At 36.1% G+C, this 18,074-nt stretch overlaps 1 protein-coding gene across 2 annotated transcripts; it reads right to left on the bottom strand.

The window, feature by feature from the left end:
- Positions 1 to 364: 364 nt before the first annotated feature.
- Positions 365 to 17,288, bottom strand: LOC101986054 (interferon-activable protein 205-B-like). Of its 2 annotated transcripts, XM_026789981.1 has the most exons (9): positions 17,010 to 17,250; positions 13,907 to 13,948; positions 9,524 to 9,589; positions 9,305 to 9,435; positions 8,165 to 8,277; positions 7,479 to 7,637; positions 3,221 to 3,643; positions 1,452 to 1,640; positions 365 to 669 (listed from the first exon to the last, which is right to left on the bottom strand). In XM_026789981.1, exons 4-9 carry the CDS (start codon positions 9,414 to 9,416, stop codon positions 586 to 588), a joined length of 1,080 nt encoding a protein of 359 aa, XP_026645782.1. In that variant the 5' UTR covers positions 9,417 to 9,435; positions 9,524 to 9,589; positions 13,907 to 13,948; positions 17,010 to 17,250; the 3' UTR covers positions 365 to 585. The 2 variants fall into 2 exon arrangements, with proteins under 2 accessions (XP_026645782.1, XP_026645781.1); XM_026789980.1 differs by having other exon boundaries at positions 9,305 to 9,589; positions 17,010 to 17,288.
- Between the last annotated feature and the right edge of the window lie 786 nt (positions 17,289 to 18,074).

The raw sequence follows: 18,074 nt of genomic DNA, 5'->3' as shown, positions 1-18,074 counted from the left end.
GGAGGAGAGGGAGTGGGGGAGCAGGAGGGAAATGGGATGAGGGGAGGAAGTGGAAATTTTGAATTGTATTATTTATAAAGCAATACAAATTAAGAAAAAAAGATGATTTCTCAAAATAGTTTTGATTTGCATCCCCTGATGACTAAGGATGCTGAACATTTCTTTAAGTCTTTTTCAGCCATTTGAGCTTTATCTTTCAAGAATTCTCTGCTTAGATCTTTAGTCCAATTTTAAATTGGGTTGTTTTCTGGATTATCTAGATTTTTGAGTTCTTTATATATTTTGGATATTAGCCCTCTCTCAGAAGTGCAGTCGGTAAAAATCTTTCCCCATATTGTAGTTGGCTACTTTGACTGAAAGAAGGTATCTTTTTCAAAAGAAATTTTTATTACTTCTACACTAGAAAAATTAAATTCAAGTGTTATTTTCATAAAAAAACAGAGCAAGGAGTTTTACAAATGAAAATACATAATCACAAATCAAGTAACAAAATGTTTAAATGCTTGGATATACGACTGAAGCTGTTGCTTATTTCCAGTTGCTTGGTGTCTCTATTTTAAAAGCTCCACGGTTAAAAGCACTGAATTAATTTTGAGGGTAGCCACTTGCTTCTCCATCTTTTGGGTTAGGAAGGAGAGCAGATATTCTCTTTTTTCCAGCCTTGGTGACCTTGAAAAAGACAATGAGAGATACTATTAAATTCTAACATTTGAACTGAAGCATTGTTTATATTTCTCCAGTCAACCATCCTTGTCTATTGCACTCAATGGCCTTTCTGCCTTCTCAAAGGATGTTGATCTCTGCTTCATCTTCTTCATCATATTGGCTTATTTTGAGACACCTCTTTCCAACTATATTGTCCTTGAAGAGAAGGCTGTTCATGATCAACATGACTTTATTTAAGTAGGTTGTATATTTCTGTGTGTAGTGGAATTAACAGTGTTGATCCTCACTTTCGTATATTTTTATGCCATTTCTCTTTCTTAGACCTCTCTCTCTCTCTAGTGATTTACCCAATCAAGAAAATAATGTTTATTCACCTCTTAAGATGTGCTAAGCACTGTGTGAACTCATAAATATATAGGCATTTCTTCCCTTAAAGTACAGATTAAGAGTTAAACTTTCCCCAGAACCAGCCACGTCCTAATTGTTGAAGCTGCCATTCAAATCACATCTGACTTATTCAAAACTCTTGCTCTTGATCACTATTCAAATGTACTTGCATGGCATTTTAACTTCCTCGTACATCTTGTATACAATAGTCTTTGGATTATTCCTTCAATATAAATTCTTGAAAATTTTCCCCATAGAAACGAGTATGAGGGCATTATTTCAATTCTCCCTTCCAGAGACAGAATTATCTGTACTCCACACTGAAAAGTTCATATTTGGAATCCTAAAGAAAACGTGAATTTCTGCTTTGGTAAATCTGTTCCCTGTCTACTTCATACCTTAATGAAACTGTGATCGCCAGACACCAGCTTCAGCTGCTTGTCAATTGTTTTCAGTTGAAAGCAGAAGAGTCGCAGTTTGTCTCCTTCCTCACAGCTGATGTTGTAGCATTTCTTCTTCCCTAGAACTTCTATACTTCCTGTATCGTCCTTTATTTCATAGATTGTGTTCGTTGGGTTCACCTTTTTCTGCAAAAGTAAAATTAACATTCCTTTTCTGAAAGTTTTCTCATTTTGTTATACACGTAAAAAGGATTTTTTTTTCATTTCAAAAATCACAGGAAAACATGAAACCTGTTTCAGATATAAGCATATAGGCATCTTCAGTGATGTCTTCCCAAAGAAGTCTCTTTTATTACTGCAATGATTTACTTTGGTTATCTAGAGGATTTCTGCCTGGAAGTGTTACGACAATTAATGTTCTTTCTGCTTCCTACTACTCTCTATTCCTCAATAGTCTGGATTCTCCAAAAGTCACCTTGATCAATCTCAGGAATCAAAACTTGGGGTAATCATCTTTGTATCCTCTTATAAAAGGATGAATGGACATTTTCTTCTACTATTCATTCATTCATTCATTCATTCATTCATTCATTCATTCAATAGATTGAATGGAATTTCCAGAACAGGTAAGATTCCAGTAGTTCACTCATTTGGACTCTATTCATTTACTTAGCTTTTTCCAGTATCATGCCCAAGAAAGTCAAAGTCCCCAAATCATACTGTATTGGCTTTCATAATTCACTGTATGTGTTCATAAGCATTGTCACCAAGGAGTTTGCTATAAAGTAACAGCTTTAAAATAAAGGAGCTTTTGACAGAAGATGGACTAAAGAATCTTAAATTGTCAAGTTTATAAAATGTTTGTTGAGTTCACCGAGGTTGTCATTTTTTTAAAAACTGAATCTTGGGGCTCGAGAGATGGCTCAGAGGTTAAGAGGACTGGCTGCTCTTCCGGAGGTCCTGAGTTCAATTCCCAGCAACCACATGGTGGCTCACAACCATCTATGATGAGATCTGGTGCCCTCTTCTGGTGTGCAGGCATACATGCAGGCAGAATGCTGTGTACATAATGAATAAATCTTTAAAATCTTAATACTCAGAATTTGGGGATTGATGCATCAATAAGATATCTTTACATATTTTCATTTGTAAAGGAAAATTTCATTTGTAAAGGAAAAAACTAAATTTACTTACTCCCTAAAGGTAATTTCATACAATCATTCTTTGTTGCTAAAGTCTTCAGAAATAATTAGGTAACTGAATAAGATATGAGTCAACATTAAATGATTAAACCTTCTGTCTGCAGAGAGAGTAAATTTATTCTATTGAATGGTTTTGAATTTGTGAGGATATGACTCATCCATTTATTATTTCAAATACATGTCACAATCAATATTTACCCCTTTTCAAAGAATCTGTAGAAACAGAATGCATAGAAAGAAAATAATGAGCATTGTATAGTTGTAGTATATCTAAAAAAATTGATATTGTTGGCATGACCATGACCTGTGGCCTGCACCATTCCTTCTCGTTGATTTTTAACTAGCAAAATAAAATCCTTGGCAAGTCATTTTCTGGAGCTCTTTCAGAGACATCTTAGGGAGTAGGAAAAGGGCACCCACTTTTATTCTCTAATATTGGGACGATTTCATCTTCTGTCCCTGGTCTAGAATACTGTGCTACAATATTGTCACTAAGCTGTGACTGGAAAGTTATCATATTTGATTCCAGTTTAAAAAAAACAAAAACAAGTTTTTAAATATTACCTTGTGTAATGTAAATAACCCATAAAACAGTGCTCCACCTACACTCTTGTGAATATCAGAAATCATGGGAGTTTCATTTGCTTTACTGATTAGCTTCTTGGGAACTTCAATCTTTTCGTTGGGTTCAGCTTTAATCACATAGGAGTCTGCCTTTATCTCTATGATTCCTCTGAACTTGACATAATTGGAGATTATGATGACATTCCCTTTTGTGAATTTCTCTTTCAGGTTGATGTTGAAAACTTTCACATGGAAATACTCATTCACACTGGCCACTGTAGCATGAAACATCATCTTTCTTCCAGGTTCTCTTGACTCATATTCAAATGGCTCCGCTGCATTGAGCACCATCACGGTCATGGCATCATTTTGGCCAACAGCCCCTTTGGTAGCGCTCTTTCTTAGGGTCTGTGTCTTTTGGTTCTGAGTTAAACAATCACAGGGATATAAACTTGTAAGTTTAGCAACAAATAAAAATTAACCTTCATATAAAATAAATCTCAAACTCCATATTGGTCCTAAAGGTTTGTATGTATTTGTAGTACTATAGATAAGGTAAAGAGAAATTCTTTCATAAAACAAAAAACTAATGAGTTAAAGCAATGGGCTTCAGCCACAGAAGTTTGAACACTCTCCCTGAAAAGCAGAGGAATCTTTCTAATGAGAGACAGGATGTTCAGCATGAACACAGCACAAGCTGTTGAGAGCAATTGTCTGAAGTACTTAAGTGAAATTATCATTAACTCAAATATATCCTTTTCTCTTATGACAGAAGAATATAAAATGGGAAAATTAAATATTGTTGGATTAGAGAATAGTAAATATAAAACATATAACTGGAGTTTCTTAGGTTATTATGTGGGTGCAAATCAAAGTATGTCTCCTCTGGAGATACCAACCTGCTCCTACCAAATGATCAAAAACAACATGAACTGGCTCACAGCCACCACTTTTAAATAGGCTCAGGTAGAGGTCCTTTGGTTAGAGTCATGTCCTCAATGTTTGGAGATTTTTTTCCTCAATATTGGGGGTTTATAATACAGTGATATATTCATAGGCCTCTAATCTCTTTTCTGTGCAGTGTTCTGAGATCACAGACTAATACAGAGTATTTCAATGAAGAGAAGATTGACTAACTGTAAAACAGAATATGCAAAGCAATGAAAAGCTATAAGCTTGGACATCTGCATATAAGGAGATAGAGTTGTCGTCATAGACCCACGGAAATGCAAATAATCCAAGCATCATGTCACACACAGTCATTACCTATTAGTGATTAGCGTTCACTTGGATCTGATTTTTCTATCAGTATAACCAATTGGTATAACATAAAAATCAAAAAGCAATATAGTTAGTGGTAGTGATGTGTATATAAGTAAGCAATCAGCAATGACTAGATTAAAATTAACAAGAAAGTTTTAGGATATGTATAAAATAAATTAGTGGGCTATTATGAAGACCACCAAATAATTCATAATGTAAACAATTTCCAGTGTATACATTAAAAGTGGAACTGAAATTGTGGTAGTAGATAATAAATCTGTAATTAAATATTTAAAAAAGAAGCACAAATACTGATGTAGCCATTGAATTATATGCATGTTAATTTATGAAATTGGAGAGATGGTCCTGTTATGTTGAATTAAAAAAAAAAACCCAAGTAATAAGTATTGTAAGATGTTAAGACTAGTAAATTTTCCACATAATTAAAAAAATATCTGAAAAATACTAAGAAAATCCTTTAAATTATCTAAATGGCAAGGTTTGGGGTGAGTAAAAATTGCTTTTTTTTTTTTTTTGCTTAATCAGCTGAATATATTTCTTCAAGTGAGAAGAAAAGGAGGGCATACGGAAGGAGAGATTGAGAGAGGAAAGGGAGAGTCCAGAGATGGATGTTGACAATGTTGTGGTTTTCCCTCTGTGACAAATCTTTTGTTTCCTCCAGGGAGTACTCAGGAAAGATGAGAGGCATCAATCATCCCATTCTTTATGCGCTATGAGACTAACATCGATGATACTGCAGAAATATTTGGAAGTCAAAAGTGAAGACAGCCTGACCTGGGAAGAGTAAACATGAAATGAATTACAGCTCACTTCCTTTTTTCTCAGTTTCTGGTGAATACACACTTTCCCAAATTTCCAAATATTCTTTAATTATTCCCACTATATGTTTTTCTCCCAAAATTTCTATTTTTCTATTGTTTTTATTTAAAATTTTGTATACAATATATATTTATCAAGATTTCACTCCTTCAGCTCCTCTCAGATCCTCCACCCTCTGAAATCTTTAGTGTTCTTTCTCTCACTCTCAAAAAATAAAAGCAAACAAAACTGAAAAATTCCAAATAAAACAAAAAAAAAAAAACGCTATACATACATATGGAATTCTTTCTTTGTTGGCCAAACACTCCCAGCTGTGGGACCTGATCTAGACTATGGTTGATAGTCTCCATTGGAGAAAACTGATCATCCTTTTGCTAGTGGGTATCAACTAAAAATAGCTTCTTATGGGGGTGGGACTCTGTGTCTATTTCCTCCTCTCTGTTCTGGGATTCCAGGTAGCTTGAACCTGTGTTTTTTTAAATGTGTGCCACCACCGTCTCTGAGCTCAGATGTACATCGGTCATGTTTGTCCGAAAGAGACTGTTATCTCGAAATCATGTACCATCTCTGGCTCTTACAATTGTTCCTCCTCTTCTTCAACAGAGACCTCTGAATCTTGAGGAGTGGGATTTGATACAGACACTCTGTTGAGGGATGGATACTGTGAAGTCTCTCACTGTCTGCACTTTGGCCATTGTGGGTCTCTGTGATAATTCCTTAATACGGAAAGAAGAAGCTTCTCTGATGAGACCTGAATGAAGCACTGATCTTTAGATGACAGCTTGTCATTATGAGTTGTGTTATTGCTATGTTCCTTAAGCAGAATAATAGTAGTAGATTTTGTTTTTCCCAGATCTGTAATCTATCTAGCCTCAGATTCTTGGTTGCTATAGCAGTTTCAGTTATGGATTTCATCTCATAGAATGCACTTAGATCCAAGCAAAAACTGGTTGATTATTAATTTCACCTATATTATCACATTGTTCTGTGACCTCTATATCTTACCAGACACCTATTAGAGCCTTAACTGGACTGCACAGCTCTCATTTACGCTTCTTGGCTGTGCTTATTCTTGTTGGGAACAGTGAACTTCGATTCTGAATTTCTGGTAAACAACTTGTTTTCCCCTGATCTGAGTGCCTACAGCTGCTCTGAGCATGAGACCCTCAGGAGTTCCTGATAGCAGGGGAATGGTTTTTGGTGCCTTTGGCTCGGGCATGGCTATCTCTATATGAGCTGACCCTGCACACAATAAAGGGGACATTCTTGGGGCATTCCTCCATAAAGAATGACCTGTGTCTCTCTGTCTGTGATTCTTTGTGTGTTTCAATCTCCAGTCCCTTGCCCGGCTCACGAACTGCATGGCGACGGGCGCATAGAGCACAGACAGCCATTGTGTGCCGCAGATTCTTACTTCTAAGTTTCTGAAAATCTCAGATCTGAAAGTATCTATAGAAAAATAGGGCAACCATAATCTTACAATGCGCAGTAAAGTTGGAAAATAAATATTAGTTATGTGTCATAACTGGTAATAAACAAAAAAGCAAGAATATTTTATTCAGGTTAGCACTATCAGTTTTTAACTTAGTGTGGCTAGGGATTCTGGAAAGAAATATTAAGGATAGAGCAAGATACCAACATTAAAATTCGGAGCATAGGTGTCTTTGGACACTTACAGGATTTTTAGCTGGAATGAATATATAGTAAGCCAAAAATTCAGAAGAAAGAGGTACCCTTGATTCGTGTTAAAGAGAATTTATTACAAGTCAGTCATTTAAAAGGAAGAGATATGGGAGAGTGTGAGAGAGGAGTTATGCAGTCCATTGCTAGTGACTATTGTATGTACTGGAATTTTCACCTCTCCTTGCCTGGGATGAAGACAAGTAAGGAAACTCTTCATGGCCAGAAGAAATACCATTTTCATTAAGTGTCCCCAGGGCAACAAAATATTATGGTACAGAGAATTCTATCTGTATCACCTTTATTTATGTGTTTGTTTCTGATTTTGGATGAAGATCTGTATCTATCATATCCAACCTCTATATGTGTCTGATTAATTAAATCTTAGTGATAAGTGGGAAAAATGATCAGAACCTTGAAGATCTGATTCTGATATTTGGATTGAAGAAATGAAAGGGAGGCAGAAACCTTGTACCTTAGCCAAAGAAGGATTTGATGAAGTCGAAGATGAGAACTGGGGTCCTGGGGTCTGGCATCTGACTGTGGCTTCTCCAGGAGAGTCAGGGCAATCTGGCCCCTTAGACTTTTTGGTCTTTTTCACTTCAAGCTTCTCTTCATTCATACTTTTTCTTTTCTGAAAGTGTATCCATTGGCCTGTTAATGAATCTCAGTATCAAGCGAGCAGAGTGTGTCTTCATTATTGGGTAGTAGAAATCTATTAATCTAGTTACTCAATCTACTACTAATTTAACTATGCCTGAATGTTTTGGGGACTTGAAGGGGTAATACTCACCCTCTGGACAGGCAAAATATGATCATAAATATGACAAAATGTGTGGATAACAGGCTTGATTAAATAAAGGTAGAAGAAAGTTATATATACATTTTTTCTATCTTTAATTGTATGGTAGGACAAAACTGAATTTGAATGTGAAAACTAGGTTTTGAGTACACGTGGAACAGACATTGTTCTACCTGATTTTCACATTTACAGCATCTCTAGTAGGAGTGAACACATATTAATGCCACATGGTCACTTATCATAAGTTTTGATAACGCTTGAAGATAAACTAGTAAAGCAGTAAGTACTTGATGGACAGAGTAGGGGCAAGAGGCACTACCTCTGTACGCTACCAGCCCACCACTGTTCCCCAGGCTCACCTGAGCTGTGGATGTCTCCCCTCCATCAGATGCTAAGGTGTTGCTTGTAGTCGATGTAGGTACAGCAGAATCTGCTTTTTGCTTCTTTTTGCCCATGGGTTTTTTTCCTTTTACTGGGATGGGTATAATTTTCATCACAACAAACGAATGAAAAAAAACAGCCCCCATAAACCAAAGCAGAGGATCAAGGAAATATCTAGTTCTCCTGCAATTTCTTCTCCATTGCATTCATATCAATGTTTATTTCACTAGCTTACTGTAGGGACATAGCCTTAGTCACCATCTTGCATTACTTGATATTTTCCTTACTTGTTCCCTATGAAATGAGAAAATTCCTGTTTTGAACCCATATACATCAGCCAAGCTTTTCTCACTTCTATTTCCTTACTGTTCTCTTAAAAATCCAGTTTTAAGGGGAAGGAGGAGGGTGAGTGGGGGAGCGGGAGGGGAATAGGAGGATGGGAGGAAGTGTAAATTTTTGAATGGAAAAATAAAAAAAAATCCAGTTTTTATCATGCTGACTCATCATGTTTGGGTATAACACACCCAAATCATAGACACCAATGAAAAGAAATCTGGCACAGACTTGTAAAATGAGATACTGCACTATCGGGGCTTCCTTATGCTGAATTCTGGGTCAGAGTTCTGCACCAGTATAACTAATATGTATTAAATTCAGTCACTTTATGAATAGAAACTTCTTCATATGCCTATGATATAGATCTCTACTTAAATATTGTATTGTATTTGTTATCAGAAAAGATATTAACAAATGTGTAACATTGTTATTTATATATATAAATACTCTATTACTGTATATGCTTTAAATGATTTTTTTCAACTCTCACTTTATTAGTTCCTAGTTTTTCTACCATTTTGGATGTTCTGATCTATCTCAACAACAGATTTTTATTTTTTTAACCTCCAATGCAAATGATGTCTACCCTGAAATACATCAAGTTCCTTTGTAGGAAATGATTTTTCGAAATAAACTTGTTGACATCTGAATTGCTTCAACCCCTATAGCTTCTAAGAAACACAATGGGAAAGCAACCAACCTATCAGCTCTGATACTACAGGGAGATAGAAAGTTTGAGAAGGGTGGAGAAAAGATGAATGACCAGGATATTCCTCTGTTACCTTTTGCCTTCTCTTCTTTAAGATTTTCAACAAGATTTTTAAGATCTTTAATTTCTTGACAAATTTCTATCAGTTTGTTGAGTCCAGCATCTTTTGGGAATATCTCTTCCATCTTGTCAGCAATCTTAATTCTGTCATAATCATTTTGCATATTTTCAGACAGGTGTAGGTCTCTTTTTAGTAAGGACTTAATTATCCTAAAATGGTAATCATCCATACCCTGTAATCCTTTTAGAAGAACAATTTTCTTATAGTCATTCATTATCTCTAAAATGATGGAGAAGCCTAAAAGATGAAAATAGATACAGCATTACACACATACACAGACAATTCTCCAAACAGGATATTCCTGTGTGAGTGGATGACCCCATGACCCGACTTGATAATATTATCCATAATTTCATGAGAGAGATAAGCATGCCACTGTGTGAAATTGACGTAGAACTTCAGAATTAACAAACAAGTCTAGGAAATTCTTCCCCATTAGCCATGTTAGGTGACTTGGGACAGTGGCAGTTGTAGGGGAAGAAAAGTGATAGATGTGTATTTGCTGCAGTGCTTAGAGTCTGGGCTCCAAGTGCTAAAATCCTGGGTTCATTTCCCATTCCCATTTGGCGGTGAAGCCGTTTGCTGGATATCTGCCTTTGGGTTCTGATTTTTCCCATTCTTAAGTGGCCTATGTAAAAATGGACTGCATCTTTCTACAATATACCTGGATGAACAATGACTTAAGTAGCATGTCCTGTTCTGAGTCTCTGAGCCTTGTCTGCTAGGTGTTCTCGCAAACAACCCTCACTACCATCCTGTCCTATTTGGGCTTAGATTGTGCTCTTTGGTAACTTCATGCTGATATTACTGTTAATTTCCCAAACATCTACATAATTTTCATAGTAGTGCCCTAGAATTTAGTGAGTGGAATTATGTCAATAGTTTCTTGATTTTATCTTTCAGGCTTGACTTAGTGATTCTTACTCATAGACAAAATTTCTAACAAGTCATGCTTAAATCTACCCCAAATGGTAATATTAAAGGTAATAGTTTCCTGATTTATTAAAAATATTTCTTCTTTATAAGATATATCATAAGTCCTTAAATAATATGCCCTTTTTGATTTGCTTATCTTAATTTCTGATATCATATTCTTCAAATTTACAAAATATACTATTGTGAAGTTTTATGATATGACTAATTTCTTCTTCATTGTTTAGAAAGGCATTCTCACATTTCTTTCTCTGTTTACTTTTCATAAATTTTGAAAACCTAAGAGTTAAATGAGATATTTGGTGGAAGGCTATGCTAGTGAAAGGAAAAGAAAGAAGAGTAGCTGACAATAATTTCATTTCAAAAAACTAAAATAGAAATCTAGTACTGAATAAGCTTCCTAAAACGCATACTACACATAACTTTATCTATCATTTTTATCATCTATCTATCTATCTATCTATCTATCTATCATCTATCATGTAGTTACATATCATCTACCTATAAAGAATTTACATGAAATTATTCTATAGTGGTTTGACAATGCTTCTACAAAGTACCCTAAGCTAAACAAAAGCCCAGTAGTAGGAATGGATTTCCTCTTTTGAAGTTATTGGCCAGCCAGTTCTCATAGACCCCCAACATATAGCGTATTGCCAGTGCTCTTGATTTCACTCCAGATGGTAAGACTCTATTGCAGATGACATAAGTTTGAGTCACCAACCATGGAGAAATGAGATTGATACTCACCTGGAAGCTTTATCTCTACTTGATAGGTTTCTAATTCTGGAAGGTACTATGCACAATAGTAGAGCAGCAAAACAATCATTTATCTTCCTCAGTGGTGATCCCTTGTATTTATAATAATAGCCAGTCTGGCAATACATGCTCACTGGTATAATAGTAGCATGAATATTATGGGATTAATCATCTATTTTGTGATTTGACTTAAGACCTTTATGAGTTGAAACCTATACCTGGCACCATTAATAAAACTGAGAACCTGTGAATGGACTACTCATAGTTCCTGTTTGCAAACCTCCTAATGTATGCTTCTAAGCAGGAGTAGAATTAAACTTACTATGATATTTGTATGTCTTTTAACCCTCATCAGGGAAATGTGTAGTAGAAGGAGCAGCGGACTGTGCCCGGCCTCCTGGTTAGCTTAACCCCCAAAATAACCACACAGAAATTGCATTAATTTAATTACTGCCTGGCCCATTATATCTAGCATCTTCTTGGCCAATTCTCACATCCTGATCTAACCCATTTCTGCCAATCTGTGTATTACCATGAGGTCGTGGCTTACTGGGAAAGATTCTAACTGGCGTCTGTCCCAGGCAGGAGATCCATGGCATCTGTCTTCTGCCCTTCTTTGTCCCAGCATTCAGTTCTGTCTCCCCACCTACCTAAGCTGCTGCCCTATCAAAAGGCCAATGCAGTTTCCTTATTTAACCAATGAAATCAACACATGAACAGAAGGACCTCCTATACCAGAAATGTGTACGGAAATAACAAAATTTAAAAATTAGAAGCAACTAAGAATTTGCTTTCTGGAAATTTCCAAAATTCCCCAATGGACCGAGTGTCTTGCTTTGTAGCTCTTTCATATTTATATTCTTCCTTGATGATCTTCAAAGAATGGAATGAACGCAATTTTCTAACTCAAATTTATGTTGTTTCAGTTTGTGAATCCTGCCTATATTGATCTTAGTGTAATAGGACTTTAATTTCTAGGCCTGTTAACTGTTTCTTCTTTCTTTTTTTTCTGAAAAAATTGAACATCTTCAACATGTTGAACAAAAATTGAACATGCTCAAAGAAACCCAAGAATGAATGGAATCACACGCAGGCACAATTGACAGGGAAGATAAAGAGTATTAAGAAAAAGTCATACTCTGTAAGCCATAAAACATTTAAAAAAATAGATAATCTACATATTCAAGGAGTAGACTAAAACTGACTTTTAATAGTACATCATACAACACTGATCTCCACATCTTGTGAAAATTAAAAGAGAAACTTTGCATTTAGGTTGGTACTTGTGAAAACACAACTATTTCAAATACAACCAGATATGTGATGACTGAGTTTATGTATAATTTTTGTGGGTCCCATTTTTACGAGAACATAAATTTTATTTTGTTATTAGAATGTTATTGATTATAAATTTGAGCTAATCATCCTAACTTCAATGGAATTTCCAGTATTATACAAAATCTTATACGTGAATCAATGTCAATCTATGTCCATCAAATCCTGGATATTAATATGTGTTCAGCCTCACTGCTAAAAATATAAACACTTTAAATGTTCAGTCTCTTTAAAACACTTAACATTTCTTTCAAATTTCAAAGCCTCTCTAAAATATGCAAAGTCACATCAAACAATAATGAAAAATATGCCCAGATAATTTTGAAAAGGGAATTTTCTCAACTCAGGCAGCTCATTTCAGATAATTTTGTGTCAAGATGACAAAAACAACCAGAACCTCTGCTTAGAAAGAGTTAATAGTTTAAATTATGGATTTATACACCAATAACAGTGTATGCTATTTCTTAGTATTTTGTGTCTCTTCATAGGACCATAATAAGTAGCAATATGGAGCATGTTTTGTTTTAAAAGTGCACAGATGCACAAATATTCTCTTCGTGTATTTGTAAATAGCATACTCATCTGTGAACTTGAGAAAATTCACAATATTCTGATAGGTACAGAAGTAGATGTCTCAATCACTAAATGAACAAGGTAAGAACATGTGCAAAAATTTAGAATGCTTGAGAATCCCAAATGATATACCAATAGAAATAAGCTTACAGATATACACATCTGAAGTCAACTTCCAAAATATTCTGTTCAAAGACATATTATGGGCTTTACAGGGTACATGGAAAGTATATAAAATATTCTAAACATAGGCTACAGAGATATATTTCTAAATAACTCTCTCATCAGCTCATCATCAGCTCCCTACATTTTCTACCAGAACATAATAAAAAAAAACTCAAACAAAAAGAAAAGCAAAAGAAAAGCAAAGAAAACAAAAAACTTTCAAGATGACAGAAACTACCTCGAGTGAAATACCACTGATCTAAAGAAATGGTAACTATGTTGTGACTGTGCACAATTAAGAACACTTGTACTTAAATGATCGTGTGAATCTGAAGATCATTTTACTATACATTTCAGTTGTTTTATGTGTCATGCGATATCAGAGGACAACAGAATGCTGCCACAGATCCAGATTTGTTTTCACAAAATACTATTTCATGGTACTTCTTTCATGTCTCTGTCCTATCTTTTACCCACATGATCACCACAGCTAGCAAATTCCTTCTCACTCTCCAACCAAGATCATTAAGGCCTTCTTTTCATTTTTCATTTTCTTATACTTAGACTTAAAAGTCATTTTACCATCTATCCTAATCAAAATACATTTTTGTTGGGATAAGTGTAGAATAAATATGTCTGCCATCTTCCCTAGTGAACCATCAGAATGCCACTAAAGCATCTCCCAGCAGCCCTGCTCCCTCCAATCTCCTCTGTTGCCCCCACATTACCCCCACCCTTGCCCTTGGCTTCACAGAGTTCTCAACTCTATATAGCAGGGGAATGACTCACCTTCTTGGAAATTTCTTCAGCAGTGTCCAGATCCTAGTTTGGCTGCAAGGCAGGAAGCAGAGATAGTTTTATTTCAGTAAAAAGATAAATGAATAAATCTCTCAGGTACTGGACTGGGATATTGCAATCCCTGAACTGCTAAGACAGGAGGTAGTTTAAAAGATGGGGAGAATGACACTGGTTTCACTTTACTTCAAGTTGTGCAGCCCTGAGTGTCTTGCACTGTGCTCTCCCTGGGGGGAGGAAGGCTGCAAAAGTGAGGACAGCTCCCACTGCTCTTAGTTTTTGGTGTTTCTAGCTAGTGATATTGAAGAGTTTCCATATATACAATGAAAAGCAAAGGTCTGCTGGGCTTAGTTTTTTGTTGTTGTTGTTGTTGTTGTTTTTTGGTTTTTTTACGTGTCTCCATGTGTGGATGTTCCAACATTTAACCTTCAGGTCCAACAGACTTACCTTGAGTCACTGAGAAAAACAGTTCTTTGAATAAAAGTAATTTCTAAGAGGAAAGCATAAATCACCCAGATTAGCTACTGGTTCCTCTACTCCTCTAAACCTGGAGGTAGCAGGAGGAGAATTCTGCAGGTTCTATTGCCACAAAGAACTGAATCTGTTTCCCAAATAGAGGAAGATCTCTGATGTAGGTCTTTTTGGTTTAAGCACTTATTAAAGGACTTCCTTATTTTTAGTTCCTAAGTCAGATTGTTTAAGCACATTTAGCTATCAATAAATAGAAAGGAATGTGGCATTAGCTGCTGCTCTCTTATCTATAGTGAAACTATTCCTTCTTAGATGACCAAGTTAAAAAATCTATAGTGTTTTTGCCTAACTTATGGATAAAGATAATAGGTAGTGGGCCTATTTAATGACAACATGGAAAGTTCAAAAATGGAAAGTTCTGAACTTGTAGTCAGACCAAAGATCTGAAATAATCTTGTCCAACTGTGCTATTCTGTTAAAGAAAGTAGGGTGTCTCTGCTGCGTTGAAATTTTGAGACACTGTTTTGTGGTGCAGAAACCTCCTAACTCATTGAACTACAGAATTTGGAGTTACAGCACAGAATTTTGGTTTTGCCTATATCTTATTGTTGCTATGCCAAGGTTCTTTTTTTTTGGGGGGGGGGGAATTAGGAAGTATGTGCCTCATTACCACCATACTCAGGAATACTTGAAAAAGATGGCAAAGAAGAAATTTTGGAGCCCAGAGATGGTGAATAACTACAGGGATAGAGTGTTTGCGAACACAGCTGCACACAGATGTGAGCTCAAAGCAGTTGTAGTTGCGTCAGAAGTTTAAGCCAGATGAAACCCCAGCATGAAGTGAGAAGTGGTGGACACAAAGTCTCAGCTTATGAGCTTTGGGCAATGGATAGCTGCTGGAAGGGGGAGAACCATTCTTAATAAAGGCATGGCCCATTGTTAGGTGATCACAGACTGTAATTGATGACTGACAAAGTTGGTTCGGTAGAGAAGGGAATAGGTATTTGAAAGGAGATGTAGAAGGGGTTGAATACAAGCAAATTACACTGTGACTCTCTCAAAGAACTAAAAAAATTGAGTAAGAAAAAAACATACAATTCTTCCTTCATGAAAAATACAAAAATGAAGACCTGATTAAAAACAGTGGAAGAGGAAGTGCCTCAACATGGTTGAGAAGCAGATGAAAGAGGACATACACTTTGTTGATGTAAGATAGAGACATTCTACAGTGAAATGACCTTAGCAGAAGCAGAACAGAAACCCGCTGTTTACCAGCCCATAATGAAGGATCTAACCAGTCCAACGACAACTTTTGTGAAATGTTATTTAAGAAATGTACCCTTAGGTTGTTAATAAAATATCCCTTAGCAGTGAAAAACACCCAAAATTAACTAGAAACTAAACAAAATCCATGGTGGAGCTTTAGTAGTATTGAAGGTAAAAACTCTTATTAAATACCAAAATATGATAAACCTTCTCATCCTAGATGTTATAATAGTTTTAATTATAGATGTAACCACTGATAATTGTGCATGCTCTTTGTTATGATTTTGTTCATTAACAGCTCTGTAAAACATGGATTATATTTTCACACAAGTATACATATCACACACATATTTACATCATATATGTTCAATATTTGTGAGAACACACATCTGTGAATATGAAAAATATCAAAAGGAGAACCCATAGTTTTGTGGTCAATTCAACAGTGTATCAGTTACTGAATGAGTAAGGCAAAAACATCTTTTAGTATCTAGAATGTTTGAGCAACATAACTGATAAACTTATCAATATGTTCTAGTATGGAGATAATTCTCTAATCAACATTTAAATTATAAAGTTTAAGTACATATGGAGTACTATGCAAGAGGACACAAAAATTTGTAAAACATTTGAAAAGTAGAAATAGAAGTATATTTGTATTTAACTCTCCTTTATCCCCCACATTGTATGGTCAAAAACCAAAAATAAATAAGATATAACCAAGCAAAAAGAGTAACTTTCGTGATGACAGAAAGTTTCTCCCAGTGACTAATTATAGTTTTTACTACCTTGTGTAAAGGGGAGAAGAAAATGTTAAATATGCTTATTAAAACAGGATGTATTTGAACCACTGTGTTTGTTAATCTTAGAAAATTTTTACTATACACATCTGCTGGCTTTTGTGCTGTGTAGTATTAGGATATTACTAGATAATACAGCCCCATGTGCAAATGCATTTTCTACTCAATATTATTTCATGGTAATTTTTCATATCACTCCCTTGTATTTTTTCCTCAGTCATGTGCAAGAGCCACCAGTTTCCTCTCTCTCTCCAGCCAAGATATCTAAAGACTTTTATCATTTTCTATTTATTCAAACTTACAAAGTTTATTTTACAACCCACAATAACCAAAATGCATCTTTTCTTGCCTCAAGCCCCAGAGGTAAAGAAAAAAATGTGTCTGCCATCTTCTTGAAGGAAGGATTAGAACCCAGCTGCAGGGTTTCCCTGTCCTTAATGCTAGCTGCATCTCTGCCCTCCCCCCCCCCCTCACACCCAGCACTGGAAGAACCCACAGTGATCCCCTACCTTCTTGTTGGTTTCACAGAGCTACTCCTTATATTCAAGGGTAGAACTTACCTCCCGGAAGTTTCTCAGTAATGTCCAGACTGTAGATCCTCAACAAGGCAGGAAATAGGGCTTATCTATTTTGTGTAGGAAGATAAATCTCTCAAAAAGTACACAGCAGGATGTTGAAATCTCATTAAATGCTGAGAAAATGTAGTATCTACAAAATAACAAGGAAGACCAGGAAACTGGTTAAAGTGAGTTCCTAATTTGAGCAATGCTAGATGTCTGACCTCCTGCTGTTTCCCTTGGGAGAGTTGTGATGAAATAGGACTCCTCCCAGCAGTGTTCATAGCTTTCGATTTCCCCAGCTTCTCAACTAGAGCAGCTTGTTTCCTGTAACTAGTGCAGTGTCCAGGAAGACAAAACAAAAAATCTCAAAAACAGAGCTTCTCGTTACTCAGTTATTTTTCTTTTTCTTACAAATGTAAGTAGGCACTATAAATCCGAGCCTCCAGCCTCCCTCTCCTACGTGCCTTGAACCTTGACCCCTCCCCAAGGAGGGTCAAGGTGGCCCACCAAACACTTTCCCTCCCCAGGAAAGGTCAAGGCCATCCTATAGGCTATTTTAACTGCTCCCCAAAATATAAACACGTGGCTTTCCCTTTTCCTCTCCAGTGGTCATGTTGATGACTTCCTGGTCCCTTTGGGGCCACCCAGGAGTGCAGGTGTCTAATTAAACCTGGATATTTTTTAATCTGGTCTGAATTGGCTTGATTGGGATTATTTGCACTGGCAGAAAGCTTGCTTTCAGAAAATATTCCTAACAGGCACAAACTCTCGATATTCAGTTTTTCATACCCAACAGATTTATACATGTATGAGTCTCTAGGAATTGTACACTCATTTAAGTGAAGATGAAATCACTAAGGGATAAAAGTGAATTGCTCAGTCTTCTCACCCTCCTGCCCGGTTCAGGATGGAAGCAGTCAGAGGTAAACCTGTCAGATGCTGTTATTCCTTATCCTGCATTGCACTTTTCCTGTACAGCGAAAGATCTGTGATGAGTCATGTGGTAGTTTGTGTGTAATTGGCCCCCATAATCTCAGAGGGGTAGTATGCCCTTACAATTCCTTA

This window comes from Microtus ochrogaster, unplaced genomic scaffold (genome assembly GCF_000317375.1).
Source record: "Microtus ochrogaster isolate Prairie Vole_2 unplaced genomic scaffold, MicOch1.0 UNK35, whole genome shotgun sequence".
Taxonomy (NCBI): Eukaryota; Metazoa; Chordata; class Mammalia; order Rodentia; family Cricetidae; genus Microtus; species Microtus ochrogaster.
This window is presented reverse-complemented; position numbering and strand designations above follow the sequence as displayed.

Coding starts and splice junctions, on each gene's coding strand:
- LOC101986054 (XM_026789980.1), bottom strand. CDS start 9,566: ATGAATGACTATAAGAAAATTGTTCTTCTAAAAGGATTACAGGGTATG. Junction 8,278..9,304: donor TAAAGAAGAGAAGGCAAAAG/GTAACAGAGGAA, acceptor TACCCATCCCAG/TAAAAGGAAAAAAACCCATG. Junction 7,638..8,164: donor GGGAGACATCCACAGCTCAG/GTGAGCCTGGGG, acceptor ATACACTTTCAG/AAAAGAAAAAGTATGAATGA.